The sequence below is a fragment of the Typopeltis vanoorti genome, chromosome 18 (genome assembly GCF_054136105.1).
Source record: "Typopeltis vanoorti isolate ZY-2024b chromosome 18, IOZ_Tvanoo_1.0, whole genome shotgun sequence".
In the NCBI taxonomy this organism is placed as follows: Eukaryota; Metazoa; Arthropoda; class Arachnida; order Uropygi; family Thelyphonidae; genus Typopeltis; species Typopeltis vanoorti.
In genome coordinates this window covers 60,547,030-60,570,569 of record NC_143566.1, presented here as the reverse complement: position 1 = coordinate 60,570,569, position 23,540 = coordinate 60,547,030, and the positions used below count along the sequence as shown (strand labels likewise).

General features: G+C 34.3%; 1 protein-coding gene across 2 annotated transcripts in view; it reads right to left on the bottom strand.

Annotated features, from left to right (window-relative positions):
- The window catches only part of LOC150096712 (multiple PDZ domain protein-like), a 1,501,001-nt gene that overhangs the window by 1,407,717 nt on the left and 69,744 nt on the right, over positions 1–23,540 (bottom strand). For both annotated transcript variants that reach the window (XM_090408593.1, XM_090408594.1), the window contains exon 5: positions 20,515–20,756. In XM_090408593.1, the coding sequence (XP_090264719.1) occupies positions 20,515–20,756 (242 nt within the window). The remainder of the gene's footprint in view (positions 1–20,514; positions 20,757–23,540) is intronic.

Sequence of the window (23,540 nt, the reverse complement as noted above, 5' to 3'; positions counted from 1 at the left end):
GCTCTTTTGGGATTAACGGTGCGTTTAAGCACATTTGGTCACAGTATCGGAATAACGGCTTTATAGTCGTCATCCCAATTTAGGAAGCAGAATTGCCCTAATCCACTAAGCAAAGCAGTTTGATTGTATTGTAGCTTGTTTTCTGTGTGTAGTTGTATACTCCAGAAGATGACCTTGACATAAAGGTCGAAACGTCGAATGTAGATTTTAGTTATATTAAACTAAAGTTTTTATTCAAACACGGTAGTTGTCTCCATAATTTTCAAAAATGCATTAGGATCACCGTGTAAGCTTAAAAGAAAGGAGGTTCAACTGTTTGCAAGTGACAAAATTGGAGAAGGTTAGTGAGAGTAGTGCTGATGCAGTTGCTCTTCAAGAGGATCTCAATAAGCTGGCATTATAAATGGGGATGCCAGTTTAATGTTGCGTAATGTGTAAAGTTTTGAATTTTGAAATCTGCAGATGGGATACTGCATATTTTACATGGGAATCAAAATTTGAAATTTAAGGGGCATGTTATGAATGTGATTAAGACAACTCAGTATTGCTACAATATTAAGACAAACAATCAGCAGATATAAAATGATAGTGATTCCATTCCATCAAAGCCCTGATCAAGACACATGTGGACTACTGTGGTCAGATCTGGTCAATGGGGTTTAGAAGAGATGAAGATATTTTTGAGAGGATGGGTGGTTGACAAAAATGATTTCAGGACTGTTTAATGTTAGCTGTAGGGATAGATTGAAGTCATGTAATCTGCAGAGTTTGGGTGATAGAAGGCAAAGAGGTGATATGATTAAGGTGTTTAAAGTCTTGAGAGGTATTTACCAGATGGATATAAGATATTTTTTAGATAGTGGAAAATAAGGAAGGGGCAAGAACTAGAGGCCATTCCTGGAAATTGAAATTGCACAAGGAAGTGGTGAATAAGAGGGTGAGAATTTTATTTTTTTTATTTTACATAGAGGGTGATGGGTGAGTGGAATGGATTGCCTGGGTATGAATGAGTTTAAGCTTTGGTATGATAGATATGTTACAGGCAGGAGAGAGAGATTTTTCCTGAGTCTGAACTTATATGTGTACTTCTTATATAACTGTTAATGGTATAGACCTTTCTTTCTCCCCCCCCCACCCAATGAGTCTGACTAAGAAAGTAGATGTAATAATAATAACAATACTGTTTTTTGTTTTTAATTTGACATATTTCCTTGGATTTAGAGAAGGATATTTGGAATGTATGGATATTACATCACTTCAAATGAATAGACTGATGAATTTTGGTAGACAAGATGCCTTTTTGGTGTTGTTCAAACAATTCAACTTATGTTTAGGTAATCCATTACATAGATTTACATTAACTTAATAAAATTTAAAACCTGACTTTTTTTTTAATTAACAATGTATTTCTTCAACATGTTTAGCTGTCCATGATCATTCCAGTCTTTTGCAATGTATAAAAATAATGGCTGCTGAGAAACATTTTACTTAAATTAAATAATTTCATGAATATGCTGTCAGTCATATACAGTGAAACAACTTGAAGAAATATATCTCTTATTAATAAAATAAAAAATAAAGCATAAGAGTTAAAACCAATTATTTAATAAGTTCAATTCAGCTTAGGTGCCAAAAATAGTAAATTAAATCATGATACATCAATGTGTGCAATTTTTGCATTTTACTCATGGTAAAGTAGCAGTGCAACCTGTCCTAAGGGACAGATGAAAACAGGAAAGAAAAGTAGCAGTAAGGGGAAAAGGAACCCACAGATTATCAGTCCACATGCAACCATAATACCGAAAGAGAAAATCTCAAATGACTAAAATAGCTTATTCACAGTGGAGTGGATCCACTGAGAAATTAACCACATGATACACAGTAACTTACAATGATCATTAAAATCAAGATACTAGTTCATTTTGATTAATGCCAACTCGAATTCACATTTTTGACTTGCCTCAGCAACTTATACATCAGATAAACTTTCACACTTATATAAAGCACCCAATTTTAATTAAAAAGTGCTTCCATAGGTAAAATGGGATGGACAATGCACACCTCGATTGGAAAAGACCCGAGTTTGATTCTCATCGTAACAAAAGGAATTTTTATATGCACATTTTCGATTAAAGATGGTTAGTCAATCTCCAATGGATGTAGCAGGTTTGACCTTACCCTTCAGAAGCCAATTCATCCAGCATACAAGCAAATTGGCCAGAAAATGCATGCTATTTACAGACAAAAAAAAATATATTAGTAGGCAGTAGTTGGCATTCTGCAGGACGAATGATTAAAGCACTGTAAATGGATTGTGTGAAACAGGGTACTTTCCAAGGATAAGTTCACTGGAGTTCTTGGAGGCAGACGTCATAATTGCATCAATCAAAAAAGAAATTAATGAGCATTAAAAATTGTTTTATTTTTAAAGTATTTGTCTATAGTTAATGCAATTCTGAAAGCACAATAAAAATTTCAAAGCTTCATTTTTTTTTTTCCTTCTTCCAACTGAAAAAACCAAAATGATGAAGAAAAAAAAAACCAACCTGAATTAAAATATGCATTAGAAATAATTTGAGTGATTATCATGTTTATATTTTGACTTGCAAAGAAAATGACAAAATTCAAAAGTGTGCTTAGAATAATAAGACCTCACTTGGACTATTGTGTGAAGGTCTGGTCTCCTGGTTTCTGTTGTGATTCTGATATATTAGAGAGTGCAAAGGAGAGTGTTAAAAATGATATCAGGATTGTGGAATACTGATTATGAAGATAGGATTTCAACTGATAGAATTTTTCAAATTATGAAGGGCAGGGAAAGGACAAGAGGGCATCCTTGGAAGCTGAGAATGAATGCTGCTAAGAGGGGGGGGGGGGGATGAGGACTAGATTTTTCTCTCAGAGGGTGGTGCATGATTGGAATGGATTGCCATTGGATGTTATGAGTGCAAGCAGCGTGAATGAATTCAAGAATAAGTATGATAGCTGGTGCGTGTAGTATGTGGCTTCCCTGGAGGAGTCTCTTAATAATAATTAATCAAGTTTTTAATCCATGATAAATAAACATACCAGAATTAAAGCATCCAAGACAACTGGAAACATCAATACATACCTATCGAAGTGAGCCCAAAACCAAACAAAATAATCGCATACATAAGCTGAAATGTATGAGAAGAACTGCAGGATATATGTTACAGAACTGGATGAAAAGCAATGAATAAACTAAATGATATCTGTAATACAATATATTCAGCAATGCAGATAAAAATAGTTATGTAAACAATATTAACAGGAGCAAGATACTTCAAATTCTTTGATATATCCCTAGGTAAAGGAAGGCAGAATACTGCCAGACAGACCAACCAAGAGATATCATGTAACCGTAAGATATCACCAGGCCTACAAAAATAGATAGGATGAACCTTTCTGTACCTTATCTTTTGGACTAAAAGTGTAGGTATATGATATAACATTTAAAATCTAAAACAATTTACAATCTATATCTTTGCAGAAATAAAGAGCCCATCATATATAGTAATTTTTAACTGTAAAAAAGCTTTTAAAATTTCAGTATATTCTGCCATCTCAAAAAAAGGAAATCTTAACTCAGCTCAAGGTCAGGTGTCCTCCAGAGAATATCTGAATACTGTTGCCGATCAAGTACATCTTGCAATGTTGACTTTTTATCCAGTAGGTGATGGTTATTTCATGGATGGCAATGCTATTGTCCATCGTGCAAGTATTGTTCAGCAAGTATAACAATGGTCTCCATCTTCCCTGTCCACCACAAAGCCCAGATCTGAACCCCATTAAAGAATGTATGGGAAATGTTAGAAAAACAAATCCTGGAGCAAAGTCTTCTTCTGTCGAATCTGAACCAGTTAAAGGACTATCTGGTAAATGCCTGGTATATTATAATCATAGATGCAATCCAACACTTGTGAAATCTACATTAAACCACATATGCACTGTAATTCAGGCTAAAGATGGTCCAACAAGGTATTAAAAATTTCTAATTCAGTGGTTAGTATGTGTATAAGGACCTCTACATCAGTATAGAAAAGCAATTAAAACTAAAATTTATTCTGAAAGGGCCTTTTAAAAGTTATGGCTTAGGGACGACCACAACAATGTAAATCTGACCTTGAGTAGCAGTATTCAGTCAACATTGGGCAGAATATGGACACAAAATAGCAATGAGAAAAAGATCCTGTACCTCATTCACACAAAATCAGGCTTGGAACAGATTCATAGATATCTTTAACAATGATGATTAGTACAGAATTCTAACCAGACAACTCCATAAACATGCTTACAAAATTACGACTGTTCAAATGCTACAAGAGGATTATCATGCCAGGTTGGATTTCTGTCAACTGATGAAGACACAAATGGAAAATGACAGATGTTATCGACATGTTGACTTTTTCAGATGAAGCAACATTCCACATAAATAGAAAGTTAACCGTCACAATTGCCACATTTGGGTGTACAGAGAAGCCTCAGGAAATGTGGCAACACAAAAGAGACTCACCAAAAGTTAATGTGTGGTGAGCAGTTAGGTGTTGCATTATCAAGCCATTCTTTCTTGATTAAAAAGATTAAATCTCATGAATAAAACCATTTTCCAACAGGATGGGGGCACCCTGTCACTATGTGACTCAGGTATGAAAGTTTCTGGATAACACTTCCGTAGACGGGCGGATCAGTAGAGGAGGTGCTCTTGCGTGACCACCTCAATCATCTAACCTGACTCTGTTAGACTTTTTCTTATGGGGTCACATCAAAACAGTCGTGTGTGCTTCAAAACCTGATTCTCTCGATGATGTTAAAACTAAAATCACAAACACAATCAATGCAGTCACTGCTCAGCAACTACTAAACGTTTTTGAAAATTGCCTAGACATGCATCACACAAGATAGCAGTCATGTTGAGCACTAATAAGGAAGAAATCATTGTAGATAAAACTTTAATCTCTTTAAGCGATTATATACTATAAATCTAACTTTCATAATGTTGGACCTATTAAAGTTTAAAACTGCACTAAGAATTACTGGACATCCTGTATAGCGTAGGGTAGGTAATATGGTGAGATTCTGCTTTGCAAACATTTTTAATGCCACGCATATGCATTTTGTGTGTGTGCGCATGCAATCTACAGAAGCCTGGGATAATCTGACAGCCTTGCTCTCTAAAGAATAAATTTTTTCTCCCGGTCACTCTGGGTTTTCAAATAAGGATCATTCATACTTATATTTATCCCCCAAAAGATTAAGCTAAGTAGTAGCCTATAAAGAATTCGAGACTGATTAACCTCCCTACCAGAATTATTGGACACCCTGTATAGTATAGGGTAGGTAATATGGTGAGATTCTGCTTTGCAAACATTTTTAATGCCACACATATGCATTTTGAGTGTGTGCACGCAATCTACAGAAGCCTGGGATAATATGACAGCCTTGCTCTCTAAAGAATAAACTTTTTTTTTCCCCCCGCTCACTCTGGGTTTTCAAATAAGCAACCAGGAGATAAAATACCAGCTGAAGATTTATGACATAGTAGGATACTTTTAACTGACATGTTAAAATAAACATGCTTTTGAAAAAAAAATAATCTAATCCCTAATGACATTCCAAAGCTTTAAAAAATTTACTGCTGCTAACTTTTTATAACTGAATGAAGATATTTATCTCCAAATCCGATTTCCTAAATAGCCAAAATATCATTGGGTAGATTAAATTTTTACATCTTGAAACTCAACAACTCTTCCAAAACACTGTTGATATTTCATAGATTATACAGATAAATGTAAAATTTATAGTATAGCAGGATTTATATATCAATTCAACATACAAGAATTCTCAAGAATGATTAACCTCCCTACCAGCTGAAATAGCGAGACCAAATTGCACTTCTTATCCATGTTATATTCAACAGGGTGTTATAGAAACATATCCAGATTTAGCTTGACATCTATAGACATCATGCCCGTTTTTTTTGGGGGGGGGGAAGGAGATAGTGCCATTGTGGGCAAGTGATTACAGAGAAGAAAGAAATCTGTTAGTGCTTCTCAAAGTGAAAAATGGCAAACCAACTTTAAGTTCACTAATTACAGCATTAGGTTAACCTCTTTTTTTTTTTTTTATTCAGCTCTTATTAAGACCTGTACACACACACAACTTAAGATTACCACAAACTTGCACATAAAGAGAATCACTTTCACTGTTATCCATACTACATTATAGAAAATAAATAAATACAAATACATTTTTTAAAAAAATAAGGATCATTCATACTTATATTTATCCCCCAAAAGATTAAGCTAAGTAGTAGCCTATAAAAAGTCGCTCCTAAACATCTAGCGCAATTAATTACATCATTAAAATAGCACAAATGTGCTAGACACCCTCAAAGACAAAACTAAAATAAACCTTTCAGTGCATAGAAAACAGTTTTAAAATATTTAGTTATTTAAAATACACACTTATGTTTAATGACAACTAAAATCTATAAAACCTTTGAAGAAATCTATGCCAATAGCAATGACTGCTATAAACCATTACAAATGCTTACCTTAACATGAGACTATCTATATAATAATACAATCTTAATTTTATTAAATTCTTAAAGTGAATTATTCTTGGATAAGACAAAGTCCATTAAGCAAGAGTTAACAGTTCAGTGGATCTTCACTATTTCAAATCAAACCACAGAAATTATTAAAGACATGGTCAAATGAAATCAAATCCTTCTCAATATCTCGATCTCAACAAACTTCCATTACTAAAAAGCACACTTTCCAAATATTTCATATTTTTAACCCTTCTAAGAACTGAAGTCTAGTATCATTAATTTGTACTTTGATTTAAAATGCTCTTTATATGACTGATATGTAATTTAGTTTTGTGTCACATTCTTCCACTTATAAAAAAATTAATAACTGATTTATTGAAAACTAAATTGTCATGATTTGCAAAACGTTGCCCGAAGTTTAATATGTAATTTGCAGTATTTTTAGAAATTTGTATTATTAGCCTTTAACTAGATTCCAGTGCAACATTAATATAATATACTTCATGTATCTTTTGTTAAGGATAAAACGATGCACTTTTGTTCCCATATTTAGAGTGATGCTTCAAACAAAGCCTTTCTCTTGAGGAGAACAGTTTGGTTAATGCTTTTTCTCATACACATTTATAGATAAAATTTATTACCTATCACAGATGTTCAGTTTCTGCTAACTGTATATTAGAACTTTAATACAACTACACACACATACACCACCTATTCAGGATAACTACAATACATGGAATTAAGTTTGATATTCTTCTAATTCACTTAAACATGGTACTTTAAGAAATCTTGGATCCATTTTAAGTTAGGCTTTCACATTTCTGTCTGCCAAACACTATGAATGATGCAATAAATCTGGTATTTAATACATGCTATTCATACCATATATCTAGTCAACATTTAAGATGATTTACAAGTTTGTCTAAAAAGATCGTGTAGTCTAATGCACAACTTAGAGCCTAATAGATTAAACCTGGAAACCTAAATAATGGTGGGACTGATGTTCTTCCCACTGCTGATATATGAAAGTTGGTAAGTCTAGTCAACTCAACCAAAACTTTTACCTACACCAGCACAGTTGTTCTGGTCTGAACTTATTAGAAGCTTTGGAACTTCCCAAATAAACCATCAACATCAAATAAATTAATCAAGAACAAACCAACGTAGATCAGCATCAAGGTGTGACATTCACATCTTCAAAAGATGGTGTATGCATCTGGTATGGTTTGTCATGATTTGCAAAATGTCACCTGAAGTCTAATATGTAGTTTGTAGTATTATTAGCCTTTAACTAGATTCCAGTGCAATTCGGACAAAACTTACACTTTTGTTCCCATTGTTAGATTCTGAATAAAGAGAAATGGAAATTGTTAATATATCATTCATAGTCCAACATAATCTAACATTCCCTGAGCAACATTTGTTTTTTTTTAAACTAATAGTCTCATGCTCATTATTTGCTATTTATGTAATTTCTTCAAGTTATGCTAATCGATATTTATTTATTTATTTATATGTGATTGGGATAAATTACAGTTATGAAAAGCTGTGTATTAAAATTTCATTAATTTTGTGAATTTGATTCCTTTAATATAATATAAGAAACTGTAATATATGTAATTTTAATATAACCAGAAGATTCTTTGTGGTATCATTTGATTGGTTGTTAGGAGAGAACATACAAATTTCTCCTAGCACGTGAACTGCTATACACGAAAGGAAAAGCAAATTTGATGAGAGCTAAACCGGTGAGAACCAGTTTATGGCAGAAAAAAGGAAGGAGTAGATACAAAAACGAAAGTAAAAAAAGAATGGAATAGGGGAGTATAGAGAGAACGGTAGCTGGAGACTGGAGGGGAATTTTGACGTGCCAAAAACGGAATTTAAAGGACCGGGAATCACTTGGCAATTTAACTTACCTTTTTCTGAGTTGGATTTTTACCAAAACTTCCTAATGCCTAAGAGTGAAATAGTGCTGGAAATAGGTTAATACGTATAAGAAAAAGAAGAAATAGGTGGATAATTTAAACCAAGTGCATAAAGGTTATATTCTCCGGAGTCGATAAATCAGTCGCGGAAATGGAAGATTCTTTTAAGTTCGTGTTACTACAAAGTAAAAGTCAGCAAGGACTTTAAAAATTGTTGTTCGATCTCCTTAAGATGTGATGAAGCTATATTCTGGTAAGATTACCTATACTATACTTAGTGAGAAGTAATAAAAATTAATTCCACCAAAAGTAAATTGTTCCTAGTTGTTGCATTCAGTGAGTCAAGATTTAATGTGCGATGTGCTAAGACTTTTCCCTCTTCAAGTGACAAGTGCTATTTTATTGAATTAAGTGTTCATGGACTGAACGAGAATATTGAGAAGCATATTTGTTGTAATTTAAGAATCTCGAACTTACAAGAACTAATTTTGATTAACTGAGCATAGAGAATTGCAAATAAATGTCTGATGGTTCACGAGTTGTATTCTTTCTGAATATCTTGAACTGATTTGATATTTAAATGTTTTGAGATGTAACCTTGATCAGAGTAAAGTTATGATAGAAGTTCTCTGTAATAATAAGAAGAAGATCTGTTAAATATAATCTTTAATTATAAAGTTTAAGCTCAGCTGAATAGTATACTAAAATCTTAATGAGAGCTTTATATTCGTTTAATTATAATGTCCCTGTTGAAATACTGTGTTATGATGTAATTTATGTGACACTGCATCAAATAATTTTATTTGAATTGAATCTTGTATCTGCCTGATTGTTTCATTGCACCGCTCATTAAAATAATTCAAATCTCAGCGGGAACCCTATAGTAAGAATAAAAACCATGGCCTAAAATCAGTGATAACCTAATACAGTTGAAGGTCGATTTATCTAAATTGCTCTTGCAATTCAGAATATGGAGTGGCGCAGTATAATATAAATTTTCTTCATGTTCGATTGATATATCAGCCTACAACTAGTTAAATACTAAAGAGAGAGAATCGTAAGATGATAAAACGTGATTTAGAAGAAGTTACGATCCAACACCATATTTAGAGTGATACTTCAAACATGTATACTTAAAGCATCTTTGGCAGTAGGTAAGTGAAATCTGCTGATTTAATACCACCATTTTACTCAATAGCAGCTGAAAAAACAGAAACAAACTACATTTGGTTTCCAGAGTAAAGTCTGAGACCTCTGTTTCATCTGATGAGTGCTGTTTTCAAAGTTACATTAGACATCACAGAAATCCAATATTTCTTCATTTTGATGGTATAGTTTAGAAAAAATTATTCCACCTGGAAATTCTGCTCTAGAGAGAGATGGAACATGGCACTTTTTCAAGACACTTCAGGCCTCCAATAAGTAAGGTGATCTCACATCAGGTGATGAAATTCATCTCCCACCTAAAGGGCAATCACAAAACATCCATGCCCATGGCAGTGTAAAACTCCATGTTGCTTAAAAATACCAAAGAGCTTTACATCGATTTTTACAGAGGTCAAGTCTCATGAGAACTGTTCCAAAAATAACCTTGTTTGTCTCTATGTATTTTATTAATGTAAATAACCCTATGGGAATTGATTGTATTTACTGTTTTAACTAAAGTTTCTAGATATCAAAAACAAAGGCAATGCTTTGCCATCAGAACTTTGTATATATAATAGATATGTATAAGAGCACAAGAAAGTTGTTTACGATTAAGTGTGTGAGAAAGTTGTAAGCTCTGCACATGAACACCTTCAAAGCTAGTGTCAAAGAGGTCCGCTAGTTTCAGAGAAGTTTCCGCTGCCCAACAAGACAAGCAAAAAAGAGCACACACAGAGGAGAAGAAAGAAAGGGCCAAGCTTAAATAAAGGATCAAGGAGAACTGCCGATTTCTTCGGGATTTACAACCCTTGGTGCAGGGTCCCAAGAAGGCAAAAATAAAAGAGGCCTGAGCCGAACATAGAGGGGCAGTTTTCCGGCAGAGAACGAGGGGTAGTTGAGAGGACGTAAGGTCCAGTTGCTGACAGAGGGGACGCAAGGTCCAGTTACCGAAGCAGGAGAGGCAAAGCGCTGTTACCGAAGAGAACCAGAGGCAGTCAGCGGAGAACCAGAAGCATGCTGACCCAGAGAAACACACTTTACGGCGAACCCACAGCAGAGGAAAAAATTGGGAAGTCAACCAAAGCCAAAAGCCGCAGAACAATCTTCAAGCCTGTATGCTGAAACTTCTTGCCTGAGCTTTTGAGTACTAAGAAGATTTTAGTCAAAGACCACCAATAATCCGACGAAACGCCCCCTGAAGCAAGGCCTGAGATGAAAGAAGAACCATAGTGACTCTGATGCAGGACCTTTGGAAGGTGTCGTGACAAAGAGCCTCCGCAAGTGTGTCCAACCTTTAATGTACATTCTTTTTGTAATCTAGGAGATATGTCATAGATGGACTGATGAGAAATAGTAATAAGAAATATCTACGTGGGCTGTTCAATAAGTAACACGACTAATTTTACTGTGGTGAAACCACTCATCACAATATTAATTTCTGTGGAATAAAGAAATGTTGCTGTATGTATTAACAAAAGAGGTTCATAGATGGCGTATATGGGCTGATGTGCCAGAGTGTCAAGTGACTAAACGTAAGTGCTCATCGGTGCACCTACGAGGTGTGACCAGTCTTCGAAATGGAAGCATCCTTGGAACAGCGTTATGCGATTAAATTTTGTGTGCGTTTGCAAAAATCGGCATTGGACACTTTTAACATGATACGTGAAGCTTTCCACGATGAAGCAATGTCGAGGGCAAGTGTTTTTCACTGGCATAAAACTTCTAAGGAAGGAATGCAAAATGTGGAAGATCTTGAACGTGAGGGAAGACCGTCAACGTCCATCACAGAGACAATGTTCAACACAGCAGCGATTATCATCAAGCATGTCAAAAGGAAGCGTCCATTGCTGAAGAATGGCTTCTTATTGCACCCCGATAATGCAAGGCTACATATTGCTGGTTGTGTAGTGGATGTTTTGCAGAAGAACAACACAGATATCCTACCACACCCTCCATACAGTCCTGATCTTGCACTGTGCGATTTCTGGCTGTTTCCTCAGCTCAAGAAACCACTAAGAGGCCGCCATTTCGAAAGCGACAAAGCATGTGTAAAAGCTGCGGAGGCGGTTTTGAAAGAACTCTCAAAAAACGGACTCTCACATGTGTTTAAGAAGTGGATGCAACGTTGGGATAAATGCATCGCATCTCACATTACTTCAAAAAAGACCATGTAAATGATGACGATTAAAGGAAATCTGTTTTCTGTATAAATAGTCTTATTACTTATTGAACAGCCTACGTATTTGTTGTTAACTGGAATATTAATTGTAAGATAACTTGCCATAACTAGCTAATCTCTTTATGAGTAAATCAGTCTCGATAATTTGGTTTTTTCTTTAAGCAGAGAAGTAACAGAGTAATTATACCATATAGTCATTTAATATTAAAAAGGGAAAGTTTGTTTCTTTGTACAAAAGGTATAAAGGATAGGTAGAGAATAGTAACTTCCCTATTGCTTATTTAATGTACTTTGTTTTTAAATGTAAATAAATGTGTTTAATTATGTGTCAATAGAGTGCCACCTGATTGTTTATTTTACAATGCACTGTTCCTAAAAAAAATTATCAGACTTGTGAGCGGGAAACCAAGTGAGATAGCCGAAGCGTATAGTTAAGTGCAAATAGACCACGACTGTTTGTGTAAAGTTGCACTGAAGGAATTTGTGTTAGAGAAAGAGAGAAAAATCAACCAGCCGTATTACTGACTTTTATGCCAATTAAAAGATATTAGTGGCACAGTCTCAATAAAATAAATTTTCTAGTATCCATAGGCATAAGACTCTTAGTGCGAAAGGTAGATAAACATAGTACACAATAGTATAAGCAAGAAAGGTTACGAGAGAGAAAGCCTGCACTGCTAATTAGAATAACAGTATTTCAAAGTCGCAGCAACTAAGTAGGCTTTATAAATAAAAAGTAATAGCACAAAGTTGACAGCAGGATTCACACCCATGACTTATTGATTAGAATCCTGCCATGGGCATGGATGTTTTGTGATTGCCCTTTAGGTGGGAGATGAATTTCATCACCTGGTGTGAGATCACCTCACTTATTGGAGGCCTGAAGTGTCTTGAAAAAGTTCCATGTTCCATCTCTCTCTCTAGAGCAGGGTTTTCAGGTGGAATAATTTTTTCTGAACTATACCATCAAAATGAAGACATATTGGATTTCTGATGTCTAATATAATTTTGAAAACAGCACTCATCAGAAGAAACAGATAGAGGTCTCAGACTTTACTCAGGTCTCTGACTTATGTTGACCACTCGGGACAACAACTGGAGATGAGCTTAGATCTTCCACAAATTATGCATCTGGTGAACCAATCATCAGAGCACTTTGTTGCAATTCATGAAACATGAAGAATTTGTTGTTGAACTCACCTCCTCTGCCTTCTCCAATGAAATGTCCAATTAATATATGCAGCAGTTTTAAAGCATTACTTTTGTTCCATGCTTTTCTAGCTGACAATACACACACAGAAATACTGTGCACTTGTGTTTCAATTATGTAGTACGGTACATAATAATACAATAATCTGTATAATGTATTATTTCACTATAAACAAAGAGTAAAGTGTCAGTCAAAAGTATAATGATATAACATGCTGGAATTTTAGCATTCAGGTATGTTATATCCTTAGTAATTTCCAACACTTGCAGCGTTTTCAAATATAGCAGGATCATCAGAGCTGGTGATATTTTCTGCATATATTCAGTTTGATAACCCATGTCAGAGTATCCAATCTTCTTTGGCTAAATATTTCTTTGATATCAAATTTGGTGTCCTTCACTTTCCTATTGCCAAATATTCTAAATGATTATTTTTCATAAATATTAATTTTCTCTGGTCCAATTTTTAAGTCATCTTCAGATATTTTATTTATTAGTTTATACTTTTCTGCCTAGCAGTGTAGAAGTTCACACCAGTTCCATCTCTTGCTAGTACCTCAGCATCATTTCATCTTTCTGTTGAATGCTTTTCTCTTATTCTGCAAATGTCATTCTATGGATATAATAAATTTAGTTTAATCCTTTATCTAAGTGTGAGCAAACAAAGTTTGCACCTGAAAATATCTTCAGGACTGGGGTAAGGTGGTACAACACCGGGAAACTCGTAGTAAAGGTGGACTGAGCTAACATCACTCCCATCTCAGTATCTACCATAATGCAAAACACATCTCCTTGCAGATATGTATAATGTTATGCATTAAGGGAAGGGCCACTACCCAGACTAGTTTCGACCTTTATTGAGGTCTCATCAGTGGGAGACAGGCCCAGAGTGGAGATACTAAGGCAGAAGCAATAGGAGAGGTCATCCTTACCTACAGGAGCAGCCAAAAGGTGTGCCATCTTATTATTAAATTACTCTGGATTTAGAGAAAGATGTTTGAAAGTTTTATTTTTCACTTGGTTAAACTTTCAAACATCTTTCTCTAAATCCAGAGTAATTTAATAATAAGATGGCACACCTTTTGGCTGCTCCTATAGGTAAGGATGACCTCTCCTATTGCTTCTGCCTTAGTATCTCCACTCTGGGCCTGGCTCCCACTGACGAGACCTCAATAAAGGTCGAAACCGGTATGGGTAGTGGCCCTTCCCTTAATGCATAGCAGTATACATGTCTGCAAGATGTGCTGTGCATTATGGGAGCTACTGAGACAAGGAGTTGAGAGCTTCCACCTTTGCTACGAGTTGCCCGGTGTTGTACTACCTTACCTCAGTCCTGAAGATATTTTCAGGCGCAAACTTTGTTTGCTTACACTTGGATAAAGGATTAAACTAAATTTATTATAGTCTAACCAAGTGAAAAATAAACTTTCAATCATTCTATGGATCTTTTCCTTTGCTATCTACTTGAAAGATTAACTTTGGATATCTCCAATTTTCTATCCTGTGCACAAGTCCACACCATCTAAGTTATGTTTCCTGACTGGATAAGTTTTTCAAGCATTTAAACCAGACAAGAAGTTTAGGAATTTATCATCTCATCTCTTTTGGGTTTGCTTTCTACCTTCTGAGAAATTTCATTTCAGTAGCATGAAGTTGGCTGCACTGTTTTATTAAAAACAGCACACGCAGCTATGGGTTAGTAACATATAACTGTTTTCCTACTAAGTTTATTTTTTACTTAAAAGATTCCTATTTAGCATATTGTAAAATGTTCCTTGCTTATGCATCACAGAGTTTAAGATGTTCCCTTTTTGATTAATAACTAATCTGAAATATTTTTCATATAATGTTTTCTAAAAAAAGTGAGCTTCCTTTCCACATTGTTATTTTCTTATTTGCCTTAACTTTGATGTATATTTGGTTGAGTGATTTTTGTTTCTAATTGTTTTTCAATTGTGGTGTCTGGTCTAGCTTCTAATACAAGGGCATAGGCTGATAAGTAAATTACCTCTATGGTTTTGGAATAAACTGCCATTGGGTGTGGGGGGGGGGGAAGATGTTTTCTTTCTAAGCATCCTGCTACTAAGGCTTGCTTGGCAACTATATAGCACAATATTCACCAAGTTATTTTAACATTTCCAGTCCTGTCACGTGTCCTGTTTCTCAATTCATCAATAAAACAGCCAAATTCATTCCTCTCTTTGAGTACTTCATTTCCATGACACTAGCCCTATGTTATGAGATATCCTTTTTCCCTGATTCTAAAAAATATTTCTATTTTCTATCTGATCATAATACTTCTTTCCAAATCTGATTTTTCCATCTTTCCCATTGATAAATTTTAAGAGACATTTCCTTCTCTTATCATATTCAAAACTTGAAGTTTTTATCCTTACTGCTACTCCCAAATTAGCTAAACTCTTCCCATAATTTCTGCTTGGCAGCATGAAGACTAACTTTATTCTTGTAGTTTGTAAGAGTGACATTATTATTTTGTTCCATTATGTATTTTTGCCACAATGTCTTCGATTTTACTTCAATCTATCATCAAGGTAGATTTTTCCTCTTCTGACTTATTTTATACAACTGAACTTTTAAGGTTTAAAATTCAAACTAGCTTTCTTTTTCACAGTTTCACTAATCCATTATAAGATACCAAGGTATTTGCTATCACAAAGTAATTCAGATACCATAATACTTAATCCTTACTACTTTTAATTTCTTCCACATTCTCATACTGAAAAAAATTCCCATCTTACGTGACAAACATATTACAAACAATACTTTCCCTTTTGTGCTAGATATTATCTCTAAAGTATTAACACTGTAGAAATCACAAATCCATTCAAATAGTGAATGCAGTTCATGTTTGCCATTCCTTGAAAATCTGTAAGTCATTGATTTTTAGCAAAACTTCAACACAGAATAAAGCATCTCATCAATTCACTACACTCAAACAGATGCAGAGTTTCTGCTGTTTGCATTTCTGTGGATCATCAAAATTGACATTGACAATTCTCCCACTCTCTCTTCTAGATCTGTTAATATACATTCAGCAGGCTATTTAACAATTCTTCAAAATTACTCCGAATTTACATGGTAAATTTTTTTTTCCATCCCTCTATAGTCCTCTTTCTGCCTATCTATGATACTAATGTAATATATATCTATGATACTAATGTATGATATACAACTTCACATACAGGATTGTTATTAAATAAAAATCTAAAGTTACCCCAGTAAAAGCAATGAATAAAAAATTCATTCTAGATGATCCTACAATACAGCATAGAAAAATCTATTAAGTGAATTAGTAATTAGTTTAATGCTGAATTATTTAAAATTTTGACTAGTTTGGGACTATGTACTATAAAGAGAGAGAGTACTTAGCTCAAATACATTCTGGTTGAAATCAGACTAAGATCTTTTCATAAAGCAAAAATGTTGAACTTAAAATGATCAACCTTTGGGTGACCAGCATCACTCAGCACTTTCTTTTGAATTGTTTACAATCAACAAAAAAAAGTATCCTGAGGGAGATATAGGGATTCTGGTTTGAGGATACATAATGGTTGGTCAGCAAATTTAGTCCACCTGTAAAGTTGGTGATTTTTGTCTGTTTTTATTGTTTTCCCTTAGAAAATTAGTGTTTTGTGGTATACTGGTGTAGATTTTAGTATTTTATAGTGTATTTAGTATTTTATCATATATTTTTATTAAGATATTTTAATATTTAGTATACTTTTAAAATGGTGCCAAAAAAGGTAATGCTAAAAAAAGCATCGCAGGCAAGAACAAGAAGGTTAGCTCTGCCAATGAGGTTATTGTGGACATGGAGGAGATTAACGAAAATAAGTTAACTACCGGATGATTTAACAAGGATGACGTACATTATGAAAGTTATAAGCATCAGGCTAGAATAGTCACAATTGTTGTACAGAAAGCAAAGTCTGATTATGAAAAGAAACTAGCTCTGCGTGCTAAAGACAACCCACAAGAATTCAATTGATATGCTGCAAGTAAAAGAAAGAATGAATATGAAAGAATAACTCTTCTAAATCAATATGGCATGAGGGTTAGAGATGCAGAAGAGGTTGTTCAGTTAATGAGTGCCCATTTCATTAAAAGCTATCAACCTGGTGAACGCAACATTGAGCTCACTGTTATCTCTTCACTAGAATGAAAGCGTGTCAGGCTGAGGTATTAGAGCTGTTGCACAAACTGAATAAGAATTCAGCAATAGGGACTGATGGAATATCAGTACATGCGCTTAAAGAGTGTTCAACTGAACTGACCTTTCCTTTGACCAGGATGTTTAATATGAGTCTCAGAACAGGGAAGATTCCACAGGAATGTATCGTAATTCTATTGCACAATGGTGGTGCAAACACCGATGTATCCAACTATCGACTAATTAGTATCTCAGGAGTGGTGGTGAAGATTTTGGAAAAATTGGTTAGGGCCTGCATTCAGAAATGGGTTGATAGTGAATCTCTACTTTGCAATGAAAACAACATGGGTTTACTAAGGAAAGGTCGTGTTTTAGCAACTTGCTCAAATTGTTCAATGGTAACAATGTTACCATTGAACTAGACAAGGGGAATGGATACACCATGATACTTTTGGATTCTGCTATGGCTTTTGACAGAATACAGAATGGCAGACTGCTGCATAAATTGGAGAAAATGGGTTTGGATTATACAATATTAGCATGGATAAGAGGATGGCTGACTGACATATCAAAAAGTGGTATACGGGGGATTTGAGTCTGCAAGGTTTAAGATAACAAGTGATGTACCACAAGGATCAATGCTTGGTCCACTGTTATTCAATCTGTACATTAATGATATTGGGAAGGATTTGACAAGCGACATACAGTTATTTGCTGATGATGCAAAAGATAGATAGGGTAATCAGGAATGCTGCTGATATGTAGTCTTTGCAGAATGATTTGAATAGGCTGGAATTGTGGGTATGGGAAAATGGATATCAGTTTAATGTCAGTAAATGTAAAGTCATCCACTTCAGCATGATTAGATATCCAATGTAGTATTATATTGGTGGGATTAGGCTAGAGTAACTGATGAGGCTAGGGATTTTGGAGTGTTAGTAGAATTCAGCAATAGGAAGTTGAAGTTTAGAGGCCATGTGGCAAAGATTGCAAATACAACTTGAAAGATAATTGCAATGCTGAAACGAACGTTCACATGTAAAGATAAGGATTCTATTTTGCCTCTTTACAAGGCCTTGATACGACCTCACTTGGACTATTGTGCGCAGGTCTTGTCTCCTGGTTTCCATTGTGATTTTGATATACTCTCTCTCCAATATATCAAAATCACAAAGGAGAGTGTTAAAAATATCAGGATTGTGAAATACTGATTATGAAGACACTAGCAAAGGAGAAAGAGGGGTGATATGATGGAGACTTACAAACTTCTGAAAGGGTCATACAGGATTTCAATTGATGGAATTTTTCAATTTATGGAAGGTGGAGAAAAGACGAGAGGGACATCCTTGGAAGCTGAGAATGAAGGCTGACAAGAAGGGTGTGAGGGTTAGATTTTTCCCTCAGAGGGTGGTGTGTGATTGGAATGGATTGCCATTGGATGTTGTGAGTGCAAGAAGTATGAATGAATTCAAGAATAAGTATGATAGCCAGTGTGTGTAGTATGTGGCCTCCCTGGAGTTCTCTTAATAATAATATCAAGGAGACCAATCAGACTAAATGCTATTCAACAAACAATATCTGCAAGGATTGCAATTTTTATTAAAAATTCCTTTTGATGCTATGAGTTAACATATAGTGTTAACATTGTATGCTCTATGTTAACACTATTTCAAGAAAGAAAAACCCTAATTTTAAATGAAGTTTGAAAAATATTCAAAATTAGCAAAGCAACTAAAATTATGAGACTGGTATCATACCTGTCAACTGCACATAGCTCACCTGTAATACACCTAGGGATCCCATATGTCCCTGTTTGCCCAGGAGAGTCCTGGTTTTATTACTTCTGTCCCGGTGGCCCGATATGTTTAGTTCAGGACTCTAAATGTCCCAGATTTTTTAGAATATAAAAATATTAACATTTCTAATAAGAATAAGTACAAGTCTTAATATTTTTGGGTGCTTTTAAAAATGTATGTTTACAAAACAAAAAGCAGACATTTATTTTGTAGTTTGGTGAATTACCAGAATGTTAGAATTTTGGGAAAACAATTTAGTTCCATACATTTCATTCAGCCGGAGAAAAGAATGTCAAAATGAGGTAGACAGGTCTCTCAACTGTATGTTTAACTAATCGCAATCATGGCATCTATTCCGTTCGTCTGGTCGGCCATAAATTTTTAGCAATCTTTTGTCTCAACCTTAGTTCGCATAGCATACGATATCCGACAGTCCGAAATGTTTCTCATTGATCAACATGTTTTTGAATATTAATGCACCATGATAGTTTATTTTCTTTCAACCAATGAGAAACATTTTGGACCGTCGGATATCGTACGGTATGCGAACTAAGCTTCACGCATCAGGCGCTAAATTGTTTTTATTACGCTGCAGGGTATGTGATATAACCTAGTTTTGAACTGTTCATTTCGTATTCTTATTAATTGTGAATATTATAGTTTTTAAATTAATAAAGTTATACCGTTTGTTACAAATTGCCCAAAAGAAAGTGCAATTTAAGTGTTATGACTTTAAGTATTGTCATCTGTGTTTAAGTGTTATTATTAGAATTCTATTTATTTGACGTATGTATAAACATTTATGTTATCTACATTAACAAATCAAATTCAAATAAATATTTAATTTTTTTATATTAAAATACATAATGTTAACGAATAAAATTATTTCTCTTAACCCTTAATTCTACAAAATTTGTGTCCCGGTTTTTTGTTTTCAAAAAATGGGATCTCTAAATACACCTGTATATTTAACAGGAAGAAAACCATATGGCTAAATTTGGGCTAACTAACCTGGCTCCCAATGAAAAGGCATTCTCACATCTTATATCAATAAGATATGAGCCCAGGTTTTTCTAATTAACCAGTGGACCCACACCATTCTTTCAACTAATGTTCAGCACCTTTAATTTGAGTAGCATCTACAAAGGCATGATAAATGTAATGTAAACTCATATGCAGCTTATACCATATGACTATAATTAAAAGTTTAGTCTTCTTAATTACACAATAATAATGGAGTATCAAAATAAATGTCAACTAATAAAAAGTAAATACCATGATTTTGTTAATCCTTTGTGATGTGCCATATATACACAACTGCCCCCCCGACCTTTTCCATGTCAGGAATACAAAAGTTACACAAGACTTTTGTATTCCTGACATGGAATAATCTTAATCATGATGCATTACTATTGTTTAATTTTAAATATGCATTCTACAAGATATCCTTTACAATAAAACAGAAGTTACTTGAAAACTCCTAAAATATATCTAAAATAAAAATATCCTACCTTCCAGCTATACCAGTTGCCTGAATTTCCTGAACAAAAATGCCTAGTTCACCTCTTTGCTCACTTCTCAAACCAACAACACTAAATCCCAAGCTAGTGCCTTCAGGTTTAAATAGCTGTATGTTATGTATTTCTCTGCCCTGTGCACCCTGAGTAATTGTTCGCTGGAACTCTTCTGCATAACTGTCAGTAGTAATAGTTGAAAGAGCATAATCAGGAGGAGCCACTATAGGTGATGTTAGCTAATTGATAAAAATAAATTTCATTACTATTTGAAGTCGCTCCTTTTTTAGTAAACTGATCATAACAAGAATACACTGTTACAAGAAACTGGAATGTTATCCACACTCTTTAAAATTTATTAGAAATAGAATCAATTTTTACTATAGAAAATTCACAGCATCAAAAGGGACAGTTGATTATAATAGAAGATTTAGTAATTACTTTAGAATAGCATTGATGATATAAGGCTTTGGCCAGGACTTTCTTTTTTTTTGATAGTTTAGAGTGGGTAATTACTTTAATGATGTTTATACAAGTTATAAAGTTGTTCATTATGTGGAATTATCTACCATTATTATTATTTAACTGGTTATCTCAGAGTCTCAGAACTCATTGCAGACAGCCCATGCTAGCTCCACAATAGTATCCATTCTTTTTGACTCTGCTTAATGATAATGCACTTGCAACTTCTTGCATTAGTACAGGGTTTAGTGTTCTGCGGAAGGTGAATAAGTGTTCCGCGAGAAGTTCTCCTGGAATTTGTCATTTTAGTTTTCTAAGCATTTTTCATGAATAAATATTTATTAGTGTAAATATTCTGAGGAGAATATTTACACTAATAAATATCAGAATAAATTAGTAAGACATGGACAACAAAAATTATAATGATCAAAAACAAAGAGGGACAACTAATTGAAAGTAAACCAAAAAGAATGGCCAGATGGGAAGAATACTTCAAAGATTTATATAATAAAAACAGCTACTAGGATATTACGATTCCAGCCACTGGAATGGAAGAGGAAACAAATATCTTTACCAAAGAAATAATAGCACACAGCAGAGAAAAACTCAAAACTAGGAAAGCACCTGGCATTGATCAAATACATGCAGAATTCTTAAAAGCAGGAAAGGAACAACTTTTGGAACCATTAAAAACATTATTTGGAAAGATCTGCAAAAACGAAGCAGTGCTTACTGATTGGACCAAATTAGTCATAACTCCTATATACAAAAAAGGAGATAAAACAGAATGCAATAATTACAGAGGCATTAGCCTCCTCGGTATTCCAAGTAAGGTTTTTATGAAAGTACTACAAAAACAAATTAAGCCATATATAGAACTGGCACTAGGAGAAGAACAAGCCAGTTTCAGACCAGGGCAAAGCACAATTGATCAAGTATTCACCTTAAGACAGCTAATAGAAAAGACACTAGTGTCTTTTCTATTACATCCAAAATTGCTACATAAATTTCATAGACTTTCATCAAGCATTTGAATCAATCCATAGAAGAGAACTATGGAAAACTATGGAAGAATTTGGAATTCCCAACAAAACCATAAGAATAATAAAGAATCTGCATGAGAAATCTGAAAGTGCAGTACGAATAGAGGACACCTTAACCAACTGGTTTCACACAGAGAACAGATTAAGACAGGAATGCAATCTGTCACCAGACCTGTTCAATCTTACACTGGAAGAAGCAACCAATAAGGCCTTAAACAATGAAGACTCCAGAATCAAAATATATGGGAAAAATGTGACAAATTTAAAATTTGCAGATGACATTGCATTACTTGTAAACATAGAAGAAAATCTACAGCAAATTTCTGATAAAATAAAGGAGTGCATAAAATCTGGATTAAACATAAATATAAACAAAACAAAAATTATGCAAATAGGAAAAAGAAGCACCAATCTGAAAATTGAAATTGATAGTAAGAATCTAGAGCAGGTAGAAAACTTCACCTACCTTGGAGGAGTTATTGAGTACAATGGTGAAATTATAAAAAATATAAACAGACGAATCAGTCAAGCATCCCAAACTTTTGGACGACTTAATAAAATATGGAAGTCAAGAGACATCAAACAAGTAACAAAAGTAAGAATCTATGAAACGATGGTCCTCCCAATACTCTATGGAAGTGAATGCTGGAATCTCAAAAAGGCTGAAGAGAAAAGAATTATTAGTTACTGAAATGGGTTGGCTAAGAAGATTACCTGGGGTATTTCTGCTGGATCGACTAAGAAACAAAGACATAAGGAAACGACTAAAACAAGAAATAACAATAATAGACAAAATCCAAGAAAGAAGACTGCAATGGTTTGGCCATGTGACCAGAATGGGAACAGAAAGACTACCATCTAAAGCCCTGAATACAACAATGGAAAGTAAAAGATCCAAAGGACGGCCCAGAATTAGATGGATAGACAAAATAAAAAAGGACCTGAAAAACAAATCACAACAAGCGAAACCAAACCGGACAGAATTGTTTGGACTCTCCCAGGGCAGAAAGAAATGGAAAGAGTTCATTTGGCCTCATCGACATAGATAATGGAAGAGAGAAGAAGCATTTTTCATGAATAAATATTTTATAGTGGAAATATTCTGAGGAGAATAATATTTGTGAATATGTCGAAAAGCTCAGACCCAGAATGCCTAATAACATCTGTATAGCAAATGTTAGTGACCAAGCCGTATATTTTTAAACATGGAAGTATTCATGAATTATTGTTAATTTTCACACATCGAAACCTTTCAACATTTAAGAAAGGGAATACCGCTGTTTATGACCAATCATAAAAATTGTCTGCAAGCCAATTACAATCAGCTTGCAAGCAATCCTCTGTTCTCAAAATTGAAAGAATAACATCTGTGTTGCAAATGCTAGTAACCAATCAGCAATGAAGTATAAAGAAAATTTTTCCACTAAAATTTAAGATCAAGGTAGTCTGTATCCAGTTCTCAAATCTAGTAATACTGAATACTTTCTTCACAAGTTCATATTGTAGGGTGAAAATTCC